Source organism: Urocitellus parryii, chromosome 9, assembly GCF_045843805.1.
Source record: "Urocitellus parryii isolate mUroPar1 chromosome 9, mUroPar1.hap1, whole genome shotgun sequence".
Classification (NCBI taxonomy): domain Eukaryota; kingdom Metazoa; phylum Chordata; class Mammalia; order Rodentia; family Sciuridae; genus Urocitellus; species Urocitellus parryii.
The window spans coordinates 35,541,603-35,566,292 of record NC_135539.1 but is presented as its reverse complement, the minus strand read 5'-3'; the positions used below and the strand labels follow the sequence as shown (position 1 = coordinate 35,566,292).

The window sequence follows — 24,690 nt, the reverse complement described above, 5'->3', positions numbered from 1 at the left end:
ACCTCCCCGCCTTGACCTCCGCACCACCGGGAGTCTAGCGCCGGGGGCGGGGCCTGAAGGCCGCCTGGGCTGGCCAAGAGGCCCGCGGGAGGCAGCGCCACCTCGTGGCCGATGCTTTCCAGCGTCGGGCAGAGCCTGGGGCCACCACGGGCTCCTGGGCGGGTAGGTGGGGGGTGGGGAGGGGGAGAAGGTGGTTCTGTGGCTTACACACTCAGTCCTGGGCCCAGCATTTTGAGAAGGGCTGCCCGTGGCAGGTGGTGGGAGCCTGCAAAGGTGACAGCACTCCAGCTGTCCCCTGCTATGTCAAGACCTCATACTTGTGCCTTCAAGTTACTGAGGGAAATAAACAGGGAACCTGTCCATGTCCCGTTAATAACAGGGGACACACTGCTTCCTGTGGGTGATGGATTATTTTTTGTAGGGGTGCTGGTGCAGTGGGTAGGGCTGGTGCAGTGGGCAGGGCAGGCCCTGCCTGTCTGGCCAAGCCATGCCCTGGGACTGGGCAGCAGCTCAGGGCAACTGCTGCACTCCCTGGTCGCTGTCCTCCTGTAGGGGTGCAGGAGAGAAGAGGGAAAAGAACCTGCAGCTACTCACACAAGCTTTTAAAGGTTTATTCATACTGTATTTCTCACGCTGCCAAACTGTCCAGAAATAGGAACAATGGGGCAGGGTCTGCAGCTTCCAGACGGCCCAGAGAAATCATGAGGCCACCAACTACAGAGGCAAGGGTCAGACACACCCCTGAGGGGCTGAGCCACCTGGGCCACCTTCCTGTCCCAGGAGGTCTCTTGCTCCTCCCTGATTCCTCTTATCACCAAAGCCAGTGGCTTGGCCCTAATACCAGGCCGGCGAACCTCAGGCTCTTAATCTGCAGCCGATGTCCATATGGTCAATGTCCCCTCACCCTGGCAGGAGGTTGGACTCCTTCTCCACCAGCCTGCTGACCATGTGCAGGGCCAGGGGCAGTGATGTATTGGTGTCACGGTGATAGCGAGGGTGGCACACTTCTGCACTAGGTGTGAACACGAACTGGGCCACGCTGGGCATCTTCAGCAGGTTCAGCAGCTCAGTGGCCCGGATGCGGATGGCTTCTGCATCCTCCTCACTGTGTGTGGAGCTGGAAGCTGGGCCCTGGGCCAAGGTCCTCATCTTTGACAGGAACAGAGAGACCCTGGGGACAAGGAGGTCCAAGCCTATCAGCTGCAGTGTACCCCTCTTCATGGAGGGGTCCAGACCCCTGATGCACATGGTGGCCTGGCTGTAGCCTGGCAGTGCCCACCCCCAGCCAGGACCCTGTGCAACACCAGGACAGACATCAGAAGTGTCTCTTCCCCAAGGAAAGCAGGGTTTCCATCTTTCCACTCCCTAACCCAGTACCTGGGGATCAAGTCCTGGCTCCGGGAGGCCAGTTTGGTCAGTGTGGTCATGAGCACAGTGACAACCTGTGGTGGACGCCTGGGCTGGTCTGCTGAGGGGCGGGATTGGGTGACCTCAAACAGTAAGGCCTCCAAGGCTTCGAAGAACTTGTTGATCTGCTCCACGGTGCACCGCCTGTCGCAGGTCACTGACAGATACTCGCCGATGGCCCACACCTAAGCCCAGGACGGAGGCTTAGCCCCTGCTGCAGACCCTCCTCTGTCAGCAGAGGGCGGGAGAGGCCAGGCCAGCTTACCACGCTGGTGAACACGCCTGCTCTGCTGTGGATGTTGCTCACGCTTCCCACGAACTCCAGGAGCTCTCTGGCCAGCTCCACCACCAGGGAGGGATTCCGCTGACACAGGGCCAGGAACTGAGAGCTCAGCACCCTGCCCGGAGAGCAAGACGTCCAGGCTCCACGCAGCTCTGCAACTCCCAGGCCTGCCCATCCAGCCTAAGAGCCAGGAGGTGACCCCGGAGCCACGGGTGGCCAGGTGCAGGTGAATCCTCACCCAAAAGTCAGAAGATAAGGATCCTCCCCACCCCTACAGGGCCTTTCGCCTCACTGGAGAGGTGACCAGGCCTGTGTTGTCCTCAGTCCTGGACTTGAGGGAGGCCTGTCAGGCCTTTAGGAAAAAAATGACCCAGAGGGCAAGAGGGTTGGGAAGGAGGACTTAAGCCGGCCCTGGAAACAGGCTTAGGGGAGGGAAGGACAAGAGAACATTCTGGATTGGGGGCTGGGCTGGGGCAAGGCTGGGGGTGCACGTGGGGCTGCTGTGGGCGTGGCAGGATCTGAGGCTGCTGGGGACAGCCAGGAGGGGAGGGGAGATGAGCCTGGGGGCAGAGCTGCAGCAGTGGAAGGGGAGGGAGGGAGGGTCTGAGACGGGGTTGCTCAGTGTGGGACCTGCTCCCACCGTGGGGTGAGGCCCACCTGTGCACGCGGGCCTCGTACTGTGGGACCTGGTAAAGTGAGTCGCTTCTCTCCAGGAGCAGCAGTGCCAGCTGGGTGGTCAAGGCCCTGTCAGCAAACTGTGGGTCAAGAGCAAAATATGGACACACTGGACACCACTTTCTGGACATCACAACAGCGGGAGGGGAAGACCCAGGAGCTGGAAGGGAGGCCCTTGTCCTTCCTTCTGAGTGGCCTCCCCCAGCACTCAGGACGATGCAGGCAGAGTGAGGGGTGCGTGCGAGGGGAGCTGGGGGAGGGCTGACTGGGAGGGGGAAAAAATCCCTGGCCCCAGGTGCCCTGGCAGGACCCCACTCCTGACCTGTGGCTCCCCCTGCAGGAGCCGGCCTGCGAGGCAGGGTGCAGTCTCGCTCAGCTGCAGCAGAGCCCAGGCTGCCCAGGCTGCCCAGCCCGCATCCAGCCCCGCTGTGACCAGCCTGTCTCCAGAGGCCCCACCTGGGTTGAGCTCCGTGGGTGCAGCCAGTGGGAGCCACCTGCATGCAAGAAGCCTGGAGCTCTGGGACACACGGCTGGCTCTAGCTGGGGCCACCAGCCCCTCAAAGCCACTTAACCCTGCCCTGGGGACAGGGAACAGGACCTGGCTAGGGCTGTGGAGTGCACCCTCTCCATTTCTGACCCTTAGAGCAGCCAAAGAGTGCAGCAGGATAGCCGTCTACAGAGGTCACGGGCAGCGCCACAGTACTCACACTGGGCCAGTGCCCCCGCTTGAGGCCCACGGGAATGGGGAACTGGACAGTGGGCTCACCTGGATCACAGCAGAGAAGAATGCCTGGAGCAGGGCGGGCACTGCCTCTGCACACTGGGCCACCCGGGCACAGCTGGCCATGGGCTGCAGCAGCTGGTGGAGCAGCGTCAGCCTGGGGACACAGTGGGGCCGCTCAGTGTCTCCAATGCCCCCCACCTGTGGAATTCCACAGGCACCAGGAAAGGACAGGACAGACACAGTGGTCGGTCACGGGGGGCCACCCGCCACTGTTCGTGTCAGGCCCTGTCCCCATCACTGTCTGCTTGCTCTTCAGGACGACACCCACCCACAGGGCTCAGGGAAGCCCTGAGGTGTCAGCACACCCAGGAAAATGGGGCTGGCCGGCAGAGCCGCAGGGTCTGCCCAGGTTGCCCCCTCCCAGAGCGTGCCAGGCCCCAGTGTCACCGTCTGTAAAGGGTGTGTTCACAGCACCAGCTCAGGGTTCTGGAAACTGAAGGAGCAGGTCCAAGACTGGCTGTGCTTAGAGGCCACCCCGCGATGTGAGCTAGTCCTCTGCAGGGGTGGTAGCCACAGCTGTCTCCCAGGTCTGGGAGGAACACAGTCCCGTGAGACAGGGAACACACAGGGCCCCACACGGAGCACCACCCTGATGACAGTTGCCCGGTCACTGAGCCCCACCTCTCTGCGGAGCCACTGGCTTTGGTGCGCAGCAGGTGCTGGAAGAGACCCTGGCACTGCGGGTCACGGAAGGCCTCCAGGCAGCCGGGAGTCCTGAGAGAGGCGTCCCACAGGGGCCTTTCAGATGGGGATGATGATGATCTGTGTGAAAGCAGAGAATACGAGGCTTGGCTAATACGGCTCCTGGCACCAGATTTGGTCCCTGGCCCCCGGGTCACCAATGATCAGAGAGATGTCACAGTAACATCAGTTTCTTGGGGTAACAGGGAAGGACCCTTGGGACTTGTGGGAGGTCCTCCCTGTGAACATGAAGACAGGCAGGAGGGCTCAGGGGTTTCCCTGAGCGGGTGCTCAGCACAGCACAGCGTGGGGGCAGCTTTCGGGGGGGGGCGAGAGCTGGAGTGGTAATGGAGCCGAGGGGGCGGGGGGGGGGGAGAGCAGGGTCCACCTGAGCTGCAGGTACAGGGCGGCAGTCAGGCAGGGCAGGTCCAGCAGCATGTGCAGCATCTCCACAGCTGTGCCAGCGTCCACCAGAGCCGGGAGGAGCCCCACAAACTCGGAGGTGAGGGGAGGGCTGTTCCATGCCAGGAACTGTGGGAACAAGAACGGCAGCTCAGCTAGAGGCAGCGGCCTTGCTCTCCCCAGGCGGGACCCGCCTCTGCCCCTCCTTTCACACTTTGTTTTTGCTGCCAGTTTTGGTGCAAAAATTAAATCAACTTTTTAACCACCTGTTAAGGTAACTCTCTAAATGGATGTGAGAAGCCACCGGGCCTCTACACCTCGCCCTGTTCCCCACATCTCGGGGCCCAGGACTGCATGCTGGGGACAGGCCCTGGACCCTGGCACCCTGGCCCGTGTCCCCCTAGGACTACCGCACATGCCTTGAACAGGTTGGGGAAGCTTGACTTGAGGATGCCGAGGAGGTGAAGGTCGAACAGGGGAAGGTTGTCCCTGCAGAAGCGGATGACCTCAAAGGCCAGCATGGGGTTGTGGAAGTGCTCAGAAGGGAGCCTGGTGAGCAGGTGCTGGTAGATGGCCTCTGAGCCCACAGCCGCCGCCTCCCCTGGAAGGCAACAGACCCGTCTGGGCGGGAAGGCCTGCGGCAGGGGCCTCTTCACGGCCGTGTGGCGAGGCATCTCTGCTGCCCCTCGGGGCCCCTTGACATCTTGGCTGAATCTCAAGGCCAGCATAAGCCTCGAGCACACAGACTCCAGAGATGTCCCAGACTGGAAAATCCAGGAACCCCAGAGCGTCTCGGGAAGGTGCTGGTTCCCAGCTTCTGGGTTCCACAGCCGTGATGTGGTAAAGACAGTTCTGAGCCTGACACGAAGCTGAGAATGTTTTGTTTCACTATTTAAAAAATAAAGGGAATCACCATCGGGGCCAACAGCCCCTGGAGAAAATAACGCTCTATAACTGAGGACAGAAGGGCTGTCCTTTCACGCGGACTCTCCTCCCCAGCTTGGGGCTTACCGTGATTCAGAAAGAACTGGGCAAGGGGCAGCACGGCCCGTTCGCTGCCTGGGTCTGTGCCCAGTCGCGTGTGGAGAGCCTTCAGGCAGGAGAGGGTGCGGTACAGGAAGGAGGGGTCCTGGCGGCACAGCACGTCCAGGATCAATATGGCTTCCACAAGGCACTGCAGGGACACCCAGGCCATGTCAGGGTGCTGAGCACTGCCACTGCCCCAGCCACCCCAGCCGGCCACTTACGGCTTTCTGCAGGTCCGCGTCTCCCTTTCGCAGGGCTCCTGGTAGGAAGGAAGTCAGCTCACCTCTGCCCCCGCCTCAAACAGCCCCGTGAGAAGGTGCCTGTGTTCTGCAAGCTCCAGGTGAGGACAGGGAATGGCTGGCTGGGAGAGGGCATGTGGTGGCGACCAGGGCCCACAGGGTGCAGGATGGGATGGGACGGGCCTGGCAGGGTCGCAGGCCTGCAGGTTTGGTCACTGCAAGCTCATCCTCAGAAACAAGGAGGCCCCGGAGGCCCCTGAGGCCCCTGAGGCCGAGCAGCTACCCGGGGACCCAGCCTCCTTTGAGCAGCTCAGTGAAGACCTGCTGCCTTTGACCACACCTGGCAGGAGGGGAGCTGGGCTCAGGGGCAGTCCTGGGCGTGGTCCAGGCAATGGCCTGAGGACTTACGTCTATTACTCTGCTCAATGAGACGCTGGCAGTACTCAAAGGCCGCCTCCCTCAGCCGCTCCCGTGGGGGCAGCAGGCGGGTGGCTGTGGAGGCAGCGGAGAGTACAGACAGGGTGGAGCCCTCCAGCTCTGACTTGTCATCTGTAGGAAGAGGGGCAGCTCAGCAGGACAGTGTGGCCCAGGTCAGCCATACTCAGCTGCCCCTGCATGGATGGGTAGGAAGAGGACACCCACTGGCTGGCCCAAGTGGCCACGTGGCCCCAGAGCCTGTGCACTGCACCTGGCAGCTTTCACCCCACACTGGCTGTAGGCACCTGTCTGGATGCCAGCTGTTTCGCCGTCTATGAACCAGGGGTTTACTGAAGAGAAGGAATTCAGTGAGGCTGTCTCAACAACTGCATGGCTGTTGGCCTTACATGAGCCCTCTCAGGCTTCTCTGGGCCATCACGAGAGTCACTGGCACATCTAAGAAGGGTCCCTAGTGCTGACTGAGGCCCTGGGGGAGGCTGATGGTCTGGGCCTCGTTTTCTGCTGTTCCCAGCTCAGCAGGCCTTGCTGCTGGCCTCCTGGACTGCCACACACTTGTGCCCCCCACCTTCCACCCGCATCTGAGGATCTGTGCACCTACCTCCTACCCTCGTCTGGCCTTTGTCTCCCCCTGGCTCACCTGTGTCCAGGGTACTTGGGCCCTCGGGGCTTTTGTGCAGTAGCCATGCCCGCAGCATGGAGAAGGCCTGAACGTTCAGCCACTGGTCCTCTGTGAAGTGCTGGCCCGTGGAGAGCACCGTGAAGAAGTCCGAGGCCACCGCTCCGTCAACCTCAGTGATGGGGCCTGGCTGGGGGAGGAAGGACAGGGGCTGGGGGTTCTCTGGGCCAACTGGGTGCAGAGGCTGAGGCTGGGGAACAGCCAACAGGTTACCCGGGAGGGCGGAGAGGACACTGCAGGTGGACATGAACTCAAGCACGGCCCAGGGATGTCAGCCCCGAAGCCCACCCATCCTGACCCATCCCAACCCTACATCGGAGGTTGCCTACTCTTCCGGGTCCAAGCAGCAGCCACCTCATGACATGCAGACACACCACACGACCCCAGGGCAGACAGTGTCCTGCATCCTCTGGGTGTCAGTCCCACACAAACCTCCAGAGCCACACAGGCTAAAGGACTGTGGCCTCCTGACCCAGGGTCCCCAGTGGAGACAGCAATGAGGGATTCTCCCAGAGTCAGTGGAAGGAGAGGTGTTGACGGGAACCTCATGGTCAGCTGACTGTGGGGACACAGAACTCCCCAGAGGGGGCAGATTCTGTGATTTCAGTTCTGAGATCTCTAAGCAGCTTAGGCTCACCTGCCGGGCCCTGGGTGTGGAGAAGAAGCCCCCTGAGTGCGGGAGCCCTTGCTGGACACTGGCATGGCGGAGCCAATCCACAAGCCGCTTGCTGAGGAGGTCGGTCTGGTCTGTGGTGAGGGGTCCCATTGAGGAAAACAGTTAAACACTGCGGACTCCCAAGTCCCTCGTGATGCTGGTGGAAGTGGCTCAGGAAACAGGGCCCTACAGGGCGTGATCCAGGGAGCCTGTGGTGTTCCCCAGGGAACCCACCCCACCTCTTCCCACCCACCCCAACATGGGAATGCTGGAGAGAGGGGCCAGGAGGGAAGACCCCGTAGGTGCCTCAGGAATGGGCCTGTGTACCTTCCTGGAAGGTCCCTGGGGCAAGGCCCACCACCTTTGACAGGACAGGGAGGAGGTGCCTCAGGCTGGGCCCCTCGGGCTGCCGGCTCTCAAGGACTGTAAAGATGCGCTGGCCCACACTTCTGACCTCCTGTCTTCTGTCACCCTTCAAAGCAAACAGAGCAGGTGCTGAGGCGCTGCCTCAGCCCTCATGCTGGAGTGAGACCCCCACTTCAGAGGTCTGCAGGAGGCTCTCTGAGGAAACTCTGTCCTTGTGAGCCCCTCCCTGATGTGACTCTTAGAAAAACACATCCCTGTATGGTTTGGGGCAGGGCCTCTGGGGCTGCCATGTGAACAGAGGTTCAGGGACCCAGTGTCCTCAGAGCCAGGTGGCAAGAGGCGGGCACCAGGTTGGATGCTCAGGGACAAGGAATCTGGGCCTGGGCTGCTGGTCACTACCATAAGTGGCTTGCAAGGCTTCCTGTGGGCATGTGCACCCCAGGGGCTTCCTGGTCTCCAAATGGCAAGGCCACCCAGGTTACGGAGGAGGCAGGTACAGTGGGTGGCACTTCAGTATGGCTCCCGGGCAGCCATGCTCCTGGAAGCACAGGTCTGGCCTGCTCTGTCAGGCACGTCAGTCACCTCTCGGTGAAACTCCTCTGTGTAGTCCCTTCACGACAGCAAGGCCTCTGATCTGGAGACACCTGGAAAGCAGAATGCCACTGCTCCCCTGGTCAATAATGCTACCCGTACATGTGTGTAATAATGTCGCCTAAGCAGCCCAGACTCCGTGGCCTGATCTAGCCTTCAAAGGAGTCCTGCGTGGTTCCTTCCCAAGGAAGAGAGGACACAGGCAGGAACCTGCCCTTTCTGGATGTATCTGAGCGCCAGGAGGTTGGGGGGGGAGGGGGGGTGGGTGTTCACCAGCGGTAAAAGCTGCTGAAGGCAATGTGAACTGAACCAAGTGGCCCACCCAGTCTATTGGGCACAAGCAGGGTCACAGGCAGCTTGCTGTGCTCCCCCCAGGGCCCAGGACCACTAGAGGCAGGACATTCACTCTGAGTGGCAACAAGCTCGTTACCTGGGCTAGGAGCACAGATGCCACCAGACTCATCTGCCGGGTGTTCGGGGCACGATCACAGGACAGGGTCAGGCTGTCAGAGGGTGACATCTCTCTCAGAATGGCAGCACAGAGGACCTGGAGCTGCTCGGGGCACGTAGGCAAGCAGAGGGTGGCCTGCAGCAGGTCCACGCATGTCTTGTCCAGCCTGGAGGTTGAGACCCAGTGGGCAACACATCACACCCACTGCAAGGGCACCCGGCACCCCCAACGAAGCTGGCTTGGGTCCATCTGGCAGGTGGACTGGACATTTTCCCATGAGGCCCTCTGGTATTGGTTTTCAGGGACACAGAGGCTCAGACAGCGAGGAGCACAGCACCACACTGCAGGACGCACCAGGCTGCCTCAAGGGGCAGGAGCAGCTGCCTGACACTCACCTCCGGGGATACTTTGTGGCGGAGACAATGAGGAAGAGCCTCTGCAGGGCATCCACAGTCGCTGGGCCCAGATCCTCCCGCAGCAGCTTGATGATCCGGGAACAGAAGCCCTGCAGCTCCTCATCCTGGATCTCCCTGAGGAGGAAGGGCAGCAGCAGCTTGCCTTGTGCCTGGGGACCCCGCGGTGCTGCCTGAGCAACGGCAGCAGCCCTCCCAGCCTGGGGGACAATCCCATCCAGTGCAGAAAGAGCAGGAAGCTGCAGGGGCGACGAACCCCAGTTCACGGTACCGACCCTTGAGTGGAGACCCCTCGAGTGGAGACGCCACATGTAGCAGTTCTGTGCTTCCAGAAACAAAACTAAAACTGATTGACTTTAGGAGCTGCATTCAAATTCAAGGGCAAGTTTAGTTCAAGGAAAGCTTTTCAAAGGATGCTTCAGTGAGCCTCTCACTTCTGAAAACAAGGCCATGTAAAGCTTATAAGACAGCCTGATTATAAGGTAGTCTGATATTAACTGGATTAATTTAAAAATATGTCAGCACTTGCAACAGGTGAGATTCCGGTCTCTCTTTTTAGATTTCTATTCCAAACTAAAAGGCAAAAGGTGAAGGAGGTACTGCAGATGGCACCAGTGAGACCTGAGAAAAGCCCCTTCACCCTGACCCTCTCCTTGTGACCCCATGGCTGAAGACCCCACTGATGACCTCCTGACCAGTCCAAGCTCACACACTGAACCCATCCTGAACTTGTCACATATTTGAGCTGCTACCCTGGGGTGGCAGAGGTTCAGTGATGGTCTGGGGCCAAGGTCTTGGGTGGCTCTGGCTTTTCCCTGAAACTCGCTGGATACATCCACTACCACCCCTTGTCCCTGTCTTGTTTCCCACTTAAGCCATTCAGTCATATTGTGGAACCTAAGTTAGAACAGGTACAGGCTGGACGAAGGGACATGGAAAGACAAGAGGACAAGTCCAGGTTTCTGTCTAACTGGGCTCATGTTGAGCCATAAACACTAAAGGAGACTGAGAGAGGAGCTTACCAGTCTGTCTTGCAATTTTACTGGGAGACTCTTTTCCAGAATAGTGGTGCTACTAGTCTCCAAATTTCAGGTTTCTTTCTTTGTGGTGCTGGGGATGGAACTCAGAGCCCCACAAGGCCTAGGAGGTGCTCTACCCCTGAGCTACAACCCCAGGCCCTCAGGCTTCTTCCTCTAAGGCCAACCTGCCCAGTTACTTCCAAATCCTGGTCCCTCCCTCCTTTCTCCTGCTTTTGCCCCTGTATGTGGACCCTCTGCCTGAAACTTCCCACTCTGAGCTTCTGTTGCCACCTCCTCCCGGAGATCTCCCCCTCACAGAGGAGAGAGAACATGAACTTGAACAGAAAGCTGTTCTTTGCCTTTCATTCTACTGGTCCATGACCCTGGACAGAATGAGTTGGGAATGAAGATGAGTGGATTTATTTCTCCTTGTGTCTGTGAACAGGTTTGGGGAGGGATGCGGGTTTGTTTCATTCATTACCTAAACTCAAATGATCTACATATGCATCCTCTACTGAAGGCAAGGTGGGCCATACTGGACTCACGGGGGTGACGATGTAGCACTTTCCCAAGACATTTTCAATGCTTACTCTGACCAGAGTTTTGTCCTGTTCAGACTTCCGACCTTAACCTGCCTTCTTGACCTTGCTGGCTATAATTCCATGACCTCAACCTTCCTAGTATTTCTCACCAATTAGTCCAACTTTGAAATCCAAATTAGCTTTTTAAATGAAGATCTGGCTGCATTTTCTTCTTTTACTTTTTATGGTACTGGGGACTGAAGCTGGATTGTTTTTAATCACCAAGCCACATCCCCATCCCTTTTTAATTTGTTTGATACAGGGTCTCGCTAAATTGCTGAACCTGGCCTCGAATTTGTGATCCTCCTGCCTCAGCCTCCCGAGGAGCTGGCGTGCGCCACAACGGCCAGCTTGCATTTTTCTTTGTTTTAAAAAGAGTAGCACCAGGTCGTGGGCTCGTTGGTTGGTAAAGCGGGGCTAGGTCTAGTCAGAGCCCAGAACCAGACTGAGCGCAGGGTGGCGAACAGTTCCTCAGTCTGGCCGCATTTCCTCCGCACAACACTCGCGCGGCTTCCCCGCCCGAGGGGCGGTGAAGAGCTGCAGGTTCATCCCCGCGTCTGAACTCGGAAGCCTCTCATTCCCCGCCTGTCGTGAGTGTGAGGCTTCCCGTCGCCCTCCGGTAGCTCGGCTCAGCGGTCGCCTCCGCGGCCCGCAGCCCAGGAAGCTGCCCCGGCCCGGCCCCAATCTCCGGAGCCGGTCCGCCCGCGCTCCCGCAGTTCGCCAGCACCTGGGCCTGGCGCGCCCCGCACCTGGCCTGGTGGATCAGGCTCTCCGCGGCCGCCGTGAACATCCCGCCGCTGCGAGGACGCCCAAACCCACGCCAGTGCCGCAGGACTTCAGGGACTTCCGGGGCCCATCACGTGCCACGTCACGTGTCACGTCACGTACGGAGGCCGGCCTCCTCGGGCGCCCCGCCAGCTTCCAAGCCTCGTCACGTGGGAGGAGGGCGGGCCCTCGGCCTATAGGTTTCAACGCAGAGCGTCTGGGGGCGGGGCCGGAGGCGCCTGCGCTGTGGGTCCTGGTCGGCTTCGGGTTCCGTGGACGCTGTGCCCCCGGATCTCTCGTTGACCCCGGAACTGCTCGCTCTGGCACCTGGTCGCCCGGCCTCGGGTGGCGCCATGTCCCAGTGCCCCCTTCCACTTTCTGTTTTTTGAACGGCTGGGTGGCGTGCAGGCCTCAGGGTGGCGCGGCCCGGAAGTGGCCCATCAACTGCAACTTGTTGCGGCTCTTAGAGCAGTTTTTGTTTTAAAGCTCTCGTTTATTTAGCACTGATCTCGGGCTGTAGGTACAACTTTAAAAATGACATTCAAGGTTACGCTGGGCCCCGCGGCAGCATTCCCACCTGAAAGCTGCTTGGGGGCGCTGGAGACACCCCACAGCTACACCTCGCCGCCTGAACTGAGCCGGGATCCCACCGGAAAGGCCTGCATGCGGTGGGCCCTAAGGGTGTGGCAAGGGGCAGCCTAGGCAGCATGCTGCCTTCTGTAGTCAAGCGTGGTGACTGCATGGGGTAGGGAGCTAGAGAACCCCTAACTAGGCTTGGTAACCATTCAGGGGTGGGATTTGCAGGCCCTGGTGATGGAAAGATTAGAGAGCAGGAAGAGAAAGGGAAAAGCCAAAGGCAAATGGTAGGTGTCTCAGTTGGGCACTGGGTGGTGCCATTCATTTGGTATTGAAACAGGGAAGTTTGTGGAAAGTCATTGGGTGAGCGAACCGTGATTTGAGTCCCTTCCTTTGTCAGGTACTGTTTCAGGCCCTGAAGAGTGGCAGTGGAGATGAATGTTCTTTTGTTTGCATCGGTCAAGTTTAGGCACTGAGAAGACACCTGGATGGTTGAAGGGGCTGGGCAATTACCTATGCGAATTCTAGACACCATTCTTTACCTAGTCCCTGAAGATACTTGAAGGTGGGCTGGTGCTGAGGATGGGGAGATGGGAACCAGCTGATGGGGTACATGGCTGGAGTGGGGAACTGGTGAGGACTAAAAAGGCAGTCCATGGGATGCCTACTGCATGCTCAGTTTTCATGTTTAAGGTGAACCGTACACAGTGAAGTTTCCAAATCTTATTTACATTTTTATAAATCAGAAAACTGGTGTTTAACTGGCTGCATTGGTGGGAGACTGATTCGTGTTTGATTGATTCTTGTCATGGCCATTTCATGTAGACCATTTCCAACTCCCTGTGCCCCTCTGTCAATTCTACCCTTCCCCTGCCTCAGAAATAATGCATACCAAATACCTCACTTTTACTGCCAGGGATGAATTTGCCTCTTTCTACACCTCAGATAAATGGAATCGGGAACTATTTAGCCTGTCTTGTTCATTCATGGATATTTGATTTGTTTCCAGATGTTGGCAACAATGAATCATACTGCAGCCATGATCTTTTACTGGGGATGTGTACTTGCTTCTCTGGTAAATACCAGGTTCCCAGGGTAGCTCACTGTTATGTGCCAGTGATCCACATCTACCCACGCCTTCTCTCCACACCCACATATCCAAGCTTTATTAAGGATTAATATTTGAACTGTTTTTTTTTTAAAAACTTATGTTTGCACAAAATGTTATTTTAAGGTCTTGGTAGTGAACCATAGTCCTAAAAACAATTTAAAAACCCAAGACTAAAAACAGATGTTAATTAGCCAGTGCAGCTCCCTAGAGGAAACCCATTCTCAAGCTTGCTGTTTGGCTAAAGTCTTGACATGAATCTGTTAATGTCATGGTATGCTTATGGCTGGAACTGTGTATCAAAAAAGGAGTGACCGGAAGGGAGACCAAGAAGCAAACAAACTTCAGCTGTAACTAGGGGCAGCTGTGAAGTCTGAAAGATTCCAACGATCTATTCAGCCCAGTGAGACAGTCACGTGCACAAACACCGCAGGGCAGGGCCTTGACAGGATGTATTGTGGCAAACACACATTTTCACAAACTTTCCACTGGAGGGACTCTGCATTAATCTTGTCAATTTGGGGGCCTTTAGAAGAGGACCAGCCTTGCTGCAGGTGACCAAGAGCACTTTGACATCCTCAGCACTCTGTCACCTCTCAACTTACCCATGTCTGTGAGGTCAGTGTCCATTTTGCATGGAAGGAAACAGCTTATCCCAGGTTGAGGTGCCACAGCAGGGGGAAGTGTGGCAGGGCAGGAGCCTGACCCCAGGTTGACATCAGAGCCACTGCCTGGCCATATTTGCTCTGTAGCCCTTCATGCCCACACGATAACCTGGAATAGGTGAGGGCTTAGCACACACAGATGTACAGAGAATCTCACCTGGGTGAGGGCCCCTGAGGCAACTTCAGGTACCTGCGGGTAGCCCTGATCCAGCTGTGGGTGTGGGCCCAGGAGTAGGGGGATGGCTCAGCTGGCTGTCCCTCATCCTGTCTTGAGGAATGGCCTCAAGCTGTCCTCGCATTCCTGGAACTGCAGATACTCTGGCTCTGGAGCTTGGGAGTCCCAGTGCAGCAATCAAGGCACCTGTGGAAACCATCTTTGTCCATTGGCTTCTCTGGGGCAACAGACCACCAAGAACAAGTGAGAGGAAACACAGCCCCCTAGGAGCTGCCCTTCAGCCTCCAGAGTATGTTGGGGGTGCTTTCCAGGGAGCAGGAAGGCCATCTGTCAGTCCAAGTGTCTGTTCAGCCCAGTGAGACAGTCACATGCACAAACACCGCAGGGCCTTGACAGGATATATTTGTAGCAAACACACATTTTCACAAATCCATCAATCAATCACAAGGACCAATCAATCACAAGGACCACCCGGAATCTTGCTATCATTTCTTTAATATATAATTTTATTTCTGGTTATAGAAACAAATGCTAAGAGGAGAAACAAAGCTTCCCCATCCACATACAACAATTTAATAGATAAAAGAACAGTTAAATGAAAAACAAAAAGTAGAAATTTTAAACTTTGTTATAGCTTTAAAACATTTAACGTCTGATACAATTAGAAATCACATTCAGATCTCAACTTAAAAAAAAGTATGGCTCTGTAATAAAAAAATACTGTATCCCATATGAAATGAAAAACCCATGCCGGGCTGCTTTTGACGTGGGTCTGTTGGTTTTTCTGATTCCAGCGCCTGCTCCTGCCCATGGAGCTGGTGTGTGGATGCCATCCTGGGTGGGACCTTCACCCATTGGCACGGGACACAGCCCAAGGTCAAGAACCAGAATCCCCACTTGACAGGATACCACTGCTTTTTAAAGCACTGATTATTAAACATACTGTGAAAATACTTCAGACAGCCACTGTAAAAAAAAAAAAAAAACACACACACACATACACACACGCACACACACACACATACACACACACTCCCCGAACAACACCCACCCCCCAAATTATTTTTACAGGAGAATTATCGTTCAGGTAAGAAAAATCAATTTCAGTATTGGCTTTAACCCATCCTAGCACACGCCGAGCAGCCAGCCTTCAGGGACGCAGCAAAGCCTAAGGAAAGACCTGGAACAGCTCCTGCCTCTTCTTTCCTCTCTGCCACCTTTTCCTGAAGCAGGAATCAAGCTATGTTAAGTTAAGGTATAACGAGGAATCCAAAATGCCTCCCTCCAAGGGAAGTCAGGAAGGGAAGGAAGGGCAAACAAAATATTTGATTTTAAATCCCTATTTTTATTAATTTAAAAAAAAAAAAAAGGGTCTGGCCCAGCTAAGCCAGAAATTCAGAGGCCACAGACACAGTTTGAATCCACACAGGCCAGAGTGGTTCACACAGGGGGAAAAACCTACTTCAGAGTCACAGGGCTCATCTGGGCTCAGCCAACATATCTGGGAGTTTGGGGACAGTGCTAGATGCTGAAGCCCACAAGTGCTTTTACTGCAGGGAGAGAAGCCCTGGGGGATTGCGCATGATGCCGGGACCTGTCCTCATTCAGGCAGCCACACATCCTCTGGGCCAGCCGCCTGCACGCTGCTCACTGTGTCTTGCGGATCTGTTGAATCAAACGGGCAAACCATTCCAGAAACAAGATCCCAGATACAGAATCTAATCCAGGACTCTTCTAATTCTCTGCTGACTCTCTCATGGGAAGTGGGCAAGAAGAGAAGGAGCCCTCTCCAGTGTCCTCAGCAGCTTACAGGTGACTGAAACCAGGAAGCAGCTTAAAGATGCTGCTGGCTTGTGGGGCCTGCGACCCCAGGGGTCCTCTATGGCCAGTGACTGGCTGCTTAACCCCAGTACCTAAGAGGATCTGCTGCTGCTCACGGCCCCAGGGGCTTTCTTTCCACCTGTGTCTAGACGGAGGAGCAGATGCTGAGAATGAATAAAATCCTGTGCCTGGGTCTCTGCCCAGAGAGAATGGAGGATGCCTAAAATAAAAAGTAACTGCTCTCTTAACTGTTTTCTAGAACACTCTGCAGCCCCAACCAGCCATTAGGGTAAGTAAAAGAAGCTAAAAATTCCCCGTGGCTCACTAATTGAGAGAAGGATCTTCATTTCAGCCCTGCCCAAAAATGCAACAGAAGCACCCAGCTGGGTGACAGGTGGGTCTCCTGAGGAAAGCTCAGTCCTCGTCCTGAGAACCTCTGCCCGGGCCCGAGGGCATACTGTTTCAAGGAAGGACACTTCTCAGGGCAGGTCTAACCACGGGCAGAGGTGGCCACAGGCACAGGGAGGCTCACCAGTAGATGCTGCTGACTGTTCCCTCTGGCTCACACTTCTCTCTTGTGCCCTCAGCCTTGCCCCCTAGAACCTCCGCACCACCTACAAGGGAACAGCACTGGCTCTCCTGCCCACGGGGGACCTCTGGTGATGGGCATCTTGTTGGCCTCACCTCTGGGGCAGCACTGCCCTGGCTACTGCACCAGACCACCTACGTGTGGTTCTGGAATGCTCCTTCCAACAGCTGAGCTGAGACCTGGAAAGGGGAGCATGGATTTTTTTTTTAACATAAGTATAAAATTATATTCCCTAAACAAAGTCATTGAAATGGGCCTGTTTTCTGTTTCAGGTTAGAGGAAATGCCCACAGGAATATCACAAAATCCCATGCTGCAAAGCTGCTGCCACTTCAGGGGGTGCAGGCAGGTAAGCAGAGCTGTTCCAAACGGGACCGTCCCTTCTACAACTGTAACATCTGAAATTCAAACCCAGACCATGGGAAAGGGTCTCCTATTGAGGAACGTGGGCCAGCTCACTAGCCTGCAGGGCTGCAGTACTGCCAGGACACCCTGCCGGCTCTGATGCCAGCCCCTCCCTCCAGTTGCTCGCACAGCAGCTTTGGGTACTGAGAGAAAATGCGGGGAGCAGATTTCTTGCACCAGACCTGAGCAAGGACAGTGAGCGTATGCATGACCAGGACCAGGTCTTGAGCCTTCCAAAAACCTTAGCGCGACAACAAGGCATGCAGAAAGCAACTTGTCTGACAAAAGGGAGTCGCAAAGGACAGGAGCACAACGGGAAGTGGGCAGGCGGAGATGGGCACGAGACCTCTGCTCCAGTCTGTAATCTGCCCTCACCTCAAAGAGCCCACGTACACACTGGGAAGCCTCCAAAGCCAAGTCCCAGCTGAAGACCAGTCCTGTCTTCATAGCAGCAATTGGAACAATTTAAATTGTTCTTATTAAATAATATTGCTTCTAGGCAGAGGTATCTGAAGGAGCCCTGAGACGAGGCTGTGGGTGAACACATTTCCATCCTAAGCCAAGACCAGGAAGGTCGGCCGGGCTCTGCTCTCTGTGCTCAGCGGAGTGGCCCACGACAGCAAAGGCTCCTGTTCGGCACATGGGGACTTTTCTTTCTTTTTTTTTTTTTAATAGTACAGTCTTACTTTTCATATTTATCTGTATTTACCACGGAGCAAGCTACTGGGCACTGAGGCGCACTCTCAGAGGGTGAGGGAGCGCCCAGGACAGGTGGGGAATGTCCCTAGAGAGGGTCCCGTCCCTTGGACCAGATGAAGTCACTTAGGTGCAAAGGGGAATTTGAGGCTTTTGAAGAAGAGCAGAGAGCTCCCTCCCACCAGCTGCATTTGTTTCTGTGCTCTAAGAGCTTGGGGAATCCTTTCTTCCTGTCCTCCTCCTGCATTCAACTAAGCTCTTGTCTCTTCAAGTGAGGTCTGTTCTCCATGAAGGACTCTGACTCTGAAGTCAGAGAGTGGCACATGCAGAGCTCTGGCTGGGATGTGCAGCTCTGGGCACCAGCCACACCTGGGTCTCTGGTTACTGGCTCCAGGACAAGTTCTGGTAGGAACCAGGTATGCCAGCAGTGTAGAGATTTCTGTCGACAGAGAGGAACCCTGGTACTGGAAACGCCCAGCCCACCTGGAATGTCCCAGGGAGGCTCTTCATTTCAGAGGAAATAATGAGCATTAACTAAAATGTTCCTAGGACCTCAAGCCACTCTTTCTCCAGGCCTGGGGAGGAGAGCAAAGAGCCCCAGGAGTGGATCCCGAGATTGGTTACCCACCTGGAGACAGAGGTGGCCTAGAGGGGTGGGGGAGTCTCTGTCCCTGCCATGGTGAAGCTCTACCATATCTTTACCTCCCAATTTGGAAATCACTCAAGCATGAGACCTAGGTCCATGACACATCCATCCAGCAACTCCCACGTCTACTCCCACCCTTTCTATTTGACTTGGGTCTAAATAACAAAAATAGAAAAAAGAAACCCAGAAACCCCAAATAGGAACAAACTAGGCCTTGGGTGGGAAACCACGGGTCCTCCACCTGCCTGGGCCTATTCCCCACCCCGTGTCTTCCCGGCCTGGTCTCAAGGACAATGAGTCTCCTTCTTGAGTTTCTCAGAGACAGTGGGTTAGTCCCCTGTTAGACACAAGGGACAGCCAACACCCGAAGTGCATGGAAGGAAAGTGCCACCAATTGCCGCTGGACACATGAGAGATCGACAGAGGGATGCAAACTGAGGTCCCAACAGCCAGGCGAGCTCTTAGAGTAGCTTCTGACTCCCAGCACCACGCCTGCTTGCTGGGGAGGGCTGGCCGTCTTCACACACTCTTGCATCTGAGTCTGGTGACGTACTGAGTAGGGAGCGGCTGGCCAGGCACCCGGGTCTTTGGAAGCTCCAGTCAGAGCAGGGCCAGGCAGGAGGGAGCCTCCCCCGCCATCACCTGGACCTTGGACCTCGGGCCTCCACCTTGGGTCATGCCAGAGCCTAGAGCCTGGTTCTCTTGCAGAGCAGGTTCTCTTGCTCCACGTCTGCAGTGACACCTAAAAGGCCCGAGCCCGATGGTAGAGGTTCTCCTGGCCCCTGGGTGAACTCTGGTTTCCAGGACAGGCTCAGCTGCGAGGCCTGCTTGGTGGAGCATATGCAGAGCTCTGGCTGGGATGTGTAGCTCTGGTCACCAGCTACGCCTGGGTCTCTGGTTACTGGCTCCAGGACAAGTTCTGGCAGGAGCCAGGTATGCCACCTGGTGGATGACCAAAACCCTTCCAACACCGTTTATCAACCCAGGGTGACATTCCAGCCTCCCCACCCGCTCCCTGCGCAGAGTCTGCACTGACCCCAAGGGCACTTCTCTGTCCCTTTAATCAAGAGACTCTCCACGAGCAGGACTCTGGGAATGGGTTCCTGCCCTCCCTGCCCACTCTGCCCCTCACCTGGGCAGTGTTCACAGTGACACATTCACAGTGACACAGTACAGAAGACAGGGACCAGAATGTCTCAGAAGCTAGAAGAGCAAACAAGTTGGAGCCAGAGTCAGGAACCTACAGTTCTGGGCAGCCACCACCCAAGCACCTCCCGTGGCTGTCACTACAGTCCAGAATCAAACAGAATCCCCCACAGAGGTGACCACGTGCAGCCAGGGAAGGGAAAGAAGCATCTGATGACCTTAACATTCCTTGTCACAGGTCCTCACCTAGGACTCTCCCCGTTCCTGCTTCCTGACCCACGCACACACCAGGCACGCGGAAAGGCCCAGGAAGGAGAAGGAGGAGCCGCTGCGCGCGGAGGGTGCTATGACAGAAGGGGCCGCCCTCACCCTGCCAGTCTCCCGGAACTTCACCAAGGCCAAGGTATAGACTTCAAAGAGCTTATTTCCCAGTTAAGGTTTAGTGCCATAGAAACCCCTGGTCTGAGGGGCTAAAATAATGACAGCGACGGGTTTTCCCTGCAGGCAGAAGGAAGAGGGCAGGGCCAGGGCTTACCCCTTAACTCCTAGTGACTCACATGAATGTCCTCCTGGCCAAGCAGACACCCGACTAGTGGGTGCTGGGACATGCAGCAGCAGCAGCAGCAGCAGGAGAGTGCATCCCTCCTGCCCACCAGCTCTGGCCGTGGTCAGTCTCCCTGCCCTACCTCCAAATCACCTGGGAAATTGTCCCCTCCATTTAGAGGTGGCATGTGCCCTGCCACTCCCTGCTGTCCAGGGACTGGATGTCCCGGGGTCTTTTCCTCAAGGGCAGGGCAGAGGAAGCTGCTCCGCTGGCGAGAGGCTGTGAGGCCAAGGGCAGGTGCTGCCCTGCAGCGCTGCTGTTTCCGGCCGTGGCCACTCAGAGGACCAGCGAGAGCGCCTGGCCACTGCAAGGCCAACTTACGCGGATGCGCGAATGCTTCCTCCGAGGGTCCCCCAGGGTGGCTGAAGGGCTCCAATCTCATCCCCTCACTGGGCCAAATGGTCCACGGCTCCTCAGCTCCGGCTTAGCTCCTGCTTCTGTGACGTGGCTCAAAGTGCTGCTGGTCGTATGGACATGCAGAGGGACATCCCTAGGTGCCCTGGAGCCCCTTGACCAACTGCAGGGAGCATTCTGTCCTTTGGCTCTCACCTCGTTGAAGTCAAAACCAGCAGAGCTGGCGTGGGCCTGCCTGCCAACTGCTGCATGGTGGGGAGTTTCCTTTCGGCTAAGTGACCAGAGTCCCCGAGCTTCTGACAGAACCGGTTCCAATTTCAAACAGTGGATGGATTTGGGGGAGGTCAGGAAACTGGAATGTGGTGGGAAAGGCAGTGTGAGCAGATGTGTCCCAGTGGATCCTCAGTCCGGGGACAGAGCTGTGGGGACCCTGGGGTTTACCCTGGTCTTCTGGTGACACACATGAACGTCCTCCTTGCCAAGCAGGCAACTGACTTCTGCCTGGAGCCCCGTTTCCTGGGCGTGCGGCTCAACACGTGTCCAGGGCTGGCTGGAGACTGCAGCTGCTGACTTCAGACTGACCTTTCACCCAAAGCATGTTGACACCAGGCGGCAGCCGCGGATCCTTCTTGAAGTTATCAGACAGGGCTGAAGCCAGGAGAGCACCGGCCCAGTGCTGCTAAACTGTCTCAGGCAGAAACCCAAGGGATAGAAGCCCTCTCGTGTGTGCCTGAATTGGTGATAAGCCTGAATTCCGTGTTTAAACAACAAGAAATACTTGGGGTCCAAAGCCAAACCAGACCCACCCCCCCCATCTAATTAATGCCAATATTTTCTATGTCACTTTGGAAAAGACACCATAAAACAGTACGTGAGTGGCAGTTCCTGCCTTTCTCTTGCCTATTCCCCATCTATGACAAACAGGAATCTATCCCATTCCCGACCCCCGAGAAGGCCTTGGCTGGCACCTTGCTGAGTTCCTGTCGGGTCCTCCAGGCAAAGGCTGCTGCCCCAGCAAAGGCCCCGAGGCTGGCGTCCTCCTCCTGGTGGGTGGGCGGTCTTGACAGGTTCCTGAGGTGCTGGGCCAGACCTTCTCCCCATGCCTTGACCAAAGGGCCCGGAGAGGCAGCGGTGCAGGGAGCGGGAAATAAACACACGAGATCCCCAGGACCATGCGATCAGTTGTCGGAACTGGTTTATGTGTTTTTGTTTCACACCGTGGGAGGGCAGAAGGCAAAGTGGGAAGGATGGGTGTTCCAGGCGTGGTGGCCACCGCTCAGGTGGCAGTGCTGCAGGCAGCCCTGGGGCCCCTCTCCTGGGTCCTCGAGAGCAGCCGTCTGCACTGTGGGGCCTGCTCGGGTTCCTGTGGCATGTCCTGCTCCACCTTGTACAGGTGACTTCACTCTCCGGTGCCTGGGCCCTGGGGGCCGGCAGCTGCCATCACCCCAGCCTGTGTGGTCGCTGTCCCGCTGGGTTCCTCCACCCGGGACCTTTTGACCTCAGGTTCCCCACTGGAGGAGGCTGAGGTGGCGTTGGCGGTTGCTGGGGTCGGGGTGGCACTGGCCGCCATGACTGCTGCTGCTGGCTCCTCGGGGCCCACCTCACACACCCGGGTGACCACCACCGGCGTGGATGAACTTGCCTGGGCTGCAAGGAGCTGCAGGGGGCTGGTGAGGGCTGGGGTGGAGGAAGGAGAGGTTACCTGGGAGTCTACGGAGGACCAACACCCATTCTCCTTGGTCACCTAGACAGGGACCTGGCTCCCAGCTCTGGCTTCTCCCAGGGCAGTGCCCAGCCTCCCCCTTTTTCTCTACCTTCCTGAGGCACACTTCCTTCTGACTCCCTCCAGCCTGCCAGGAGCCCACCTCAGGCTCTCCTGCTGCTGCATCTGTCTGATCCCTAGAGCCGTGCCCAGGGTTCCTCCCCCACCTCTGTCACACAATACCACTTGCCTGGGACCACCCACTTAGACCTGAGCCCACTCCAACCAGGGCCCCACCCCATGTTCCTCCTCTGACCTCCTGTCTCTCCACAGTTCAGTGTGGCCTGCACGGCGCGGAGACATCTGGTTTTCCCTACTGAGCTGCACTGTCACAGTGATGGGACTGGAAAAGCTCTGGTGTGCTCACTGACTGTGGGCAGGACCCCGCTGCTCAGGACTCGGGCTTGGAGAAGGGGCCGGACCTCACCGTAAGCGCTGCCAGCCAGACTGTTCGTGGGGACAGCATGCTTTCCATTCTGAGTGACGGCCCGGACTGGGAGATGGTGCTGCCCGATGGTCACTGGTGTGGCTGGCTGCAGGATGGTGACTGTGTGTCCAGGAACCCCAGGGGCCATCTGACTGGCCACCGTCTGGATGACTCGGCTGGCTGCAGGGATCGTGGCAAATGCAATGGTGGGTTTCTCCTCCAAGCCTGTGGGGCACGAAGCGAATCAGAACCACCCTCGGCAGGGCCTGGGATGCAGCTCAGCGGTCGGACACTTGCCTAGCATGTGTGGACTGTGAGTTCAATCCCCGGCACCACATGAAACACAACAGAAATAACTGCATTTGGCCAATGAGGCCATCAAAGGCCACAAATGCCTCAGCAATGGACCTGCAAATGGAGGTGGGAGGAGGGAGCGGCCCTGGGAGAAACTGCTTCTCAAATGAAAATCCCACAGAAGAAACGTGTTTCCAACAACAACAACAACAACAACAAAAAAGACAATTAATAGGATTTTGAAAAAATGTACCTTAAACTTGAGCCAACCCAAATCCCAAATTTAATCCGCAAAACAGAAAGTATTATTTGGAACAAAATGGTCTTGTTTTAGTGCCATGGCTTAGTCTTTACCAAGAGACAGTTTGTATGATGATGTATTAAAATAAAAAATGGCCACCAAGACTGAGTGGACCGTGATCACACAACACCACCTGCTTAACTGGGAAGTGCCCCTGAGAGGTGCTCTTCAGCACAGAGGCACTGGCCTGCCCACCCTGGGGGTCCCCTGGGATCTGGACTTCTTTTAGGAACTTAGAGCATGACTTGTCCCTCCCAATAACTTCTAAAGACTCCTTACCAGTGTGCTAGAGGTCACTTCCCCAGGCTTATTCTTATTCCCTCTCCTTGAGAAAATGTTAAATGAGTTCCAACTGAACTCAGTGTCACTTTGAGGAGAAACAAAATTCAAGGCCGCAGCCACGTGCCACAGGCTGCACCCTCAGCCAGGCGAGGGGGCACCTGGGGATAGTCAGCGATGCCTTAGAGGACACAGCAGCAGGAGCCGCCCTCCCTGAGCCTCCGCCCGACAGGCCAGCTCTGAGGCCCGTGGCCCAGGCCCGGGCAGCAGCATGGCAACCAGCGCAGCTGAGACGAAGCAGCGGCTCTCATTACCTCTGGTTTCGCCGCCCAGGTCCAGCACAGCTGCGCCTGTCGTGTCATGGGAGCCCCCTGCCGAGCCCTGGCTGGCGAGGATGTAGCCATTGGCTGAGCTGGCGGAGGTGGTGACCACCCTGACCATGGTGACGGTGGGGGCTTGCTGCACAACGTGGATCGCGTGGCCCGAGGGCTGCTGTGAGGTCACTATGGAAGCTGGCATGTAGGCAACGGGCTTGGCCACTAAGTTGGACGGTCGGGGAGGCACAGCCATGATCACTGGCTGCGCGCTGACAGGGGAGCCTGCAGGGAGCAGAGGGAGAGAGGACGTGACCCTGCTGGCCTTGTTCAGGGCTGTCGTGCCAGGAAAGGACAAGACCGGGCCTCACCGGGTGCACTTTGGGAACACCGATATTCAGGAACAGAGGCCGACTTGGACCCCAGGTCAGGGTCGTGTGGAATGGGGGAGCCCTCCCGAGACAGGCACTCTGGAGTCTGCAGGCCACTGGAACGAGGGGACATCAGCCCAGGGTGAGTGGGTGAAGCCGGAGCACTCCTGAAAAAGGAAAAAGAGAAAGGACCAGGGTGGTAAGTGACATGTCACAGAACCACTAGGACCTGGAAGGTGCCACACACCACAGCGTCCCTCCACCCCCCACTTCAGGCTTCCGAGGCACCTCTCTGTCCCTGAGGCATGTCTAATTCTGTCACCTGGTGATATAGCCCTAGCTCCACTCAGTGGGGGTTGAGTGTCGGGGGCTCCCTTAACCAGGGGCATGGCGTTGCCTATGGCTCCCAGCAGTGCCAAAGTCAACAGCATTTGTCTCCTGAAAGGTACCAGAATCCTTAAGAGTGGCTCGGCTTCGGTGTCAAAGGACATAGCTCCTGTTGGATGGCTGGCACAACCAATTTGCCTGAGAACCACATCTGTAGGCCCCAGACCAGAAACGGGAGCCTGGGGCCCGGGGCGGCCCGTCACAGAATCGAGTCTGAAACAGAGGCCTGCGTGGAGCGCCTGAGGCTGATGCTCATCTTGGAAGCCCTCCATCCCCTGCCCAGCCCGGAGCCACTCATCCGACAGGTGAGCGTGGGAAC

General features: G+C 56.8%; 2 protein-coding genes across 2 annotated transcripts in view; both read right to left on the bottom strand.

Moving 5' to 3' along the window:
• Window positions 1–606: 606 nt before the first annotated feature.
• Ap5z1 (adaptor related protein complex 5 subunit zeta 1) lies at window positions 607–11,532 on the bottom strand. Its single transcript, XM_026407224.1, has 17 exons — window positions 11,437–11,532; window positions 9,070–9,204; window positions 8,654–8,840; window positions 7,594–7,738; window positions 7,249–7,358; window positions 6,573–6,741; window positions 5,906–6,046; window positions 5,480–5,517; window positions 5,244–5,406; window positions 4,652–4,833; window positions 4,219–4,361; window positions 3,771–3,911; window positions 3,132–3,243; window positions 2,348–2,445; window positions 1,673–1,805; window positions 1,378–1,592; window positions 607–1,171 (listed from the first exon to the last, which is right to left on the bottom strand). Exons 1-17 carry the CDS (start codon window positions 11,475–11,477, stop codon window positions 901–903), a joined length of 2,424 nt encoding a protein of 807 aa, XP_026263009.1. The 5' UTR covers window positions 11,478–11,532; the 3' UTR covers window positions 607–900.
• Window positions 11,533–14,461: 2,929 nt separating this feature from the next.
• Window positions 14,462–24,690, bottom strand: part of Foxk1 (forkhead box K1) — a 61,081-nt gene continuing 50,852 nt past the window's right edge. Inside the window, exons 6-9 of the mRNA XM_026407172.2 lie at window positions 23,985–24,151; window positions 23,614–23,898; window positions 22,426–22,650; window positions 14,462–21,913 (exon numbers count right to left, since the gene is read on the bottom strand). Of these exons, the coding sequence (XP_026262957.1) occupies window positions 21,636–21,913; window positions 22,426–22,650; window positions 23,614–23,898; window positions 23,985–24,151 (955 nt within the window). The 3' untranslated portion in view covers window positions 14,462–21,635. The remainder of the gene's footprint in view (window positions 21,914–22,425; window positions 22,651–23,613; window positions 23,899–23,984; window positions 24,152–24,690) is intronic.

Excerpts from the sequence above, each read along its gene's own strand:
- Ap5z1 (XM_026407224.1), bottom strand. The coding sequence starts at position 11,477 with ATGTTCACGGCGGCCGCGGAGAGCCTGATCCACCAGGCCAG. Across the intron at positions 9,205-11,436 it reads AGCCTGATCCACCAGGCCAG|GGAGATCCAGGATGAGGAGC; the intron begins GTGCGGGGCGCG and ends CTTCCTCCTCAG. Across the intron at positions 7,359-7,593 it reads CCCAGGGACCTTCCAGGAAG|ACCAGACCGACCTCCTCAGC; the intron begins GTACACAGGCCC and ends CCCTCACCACAG.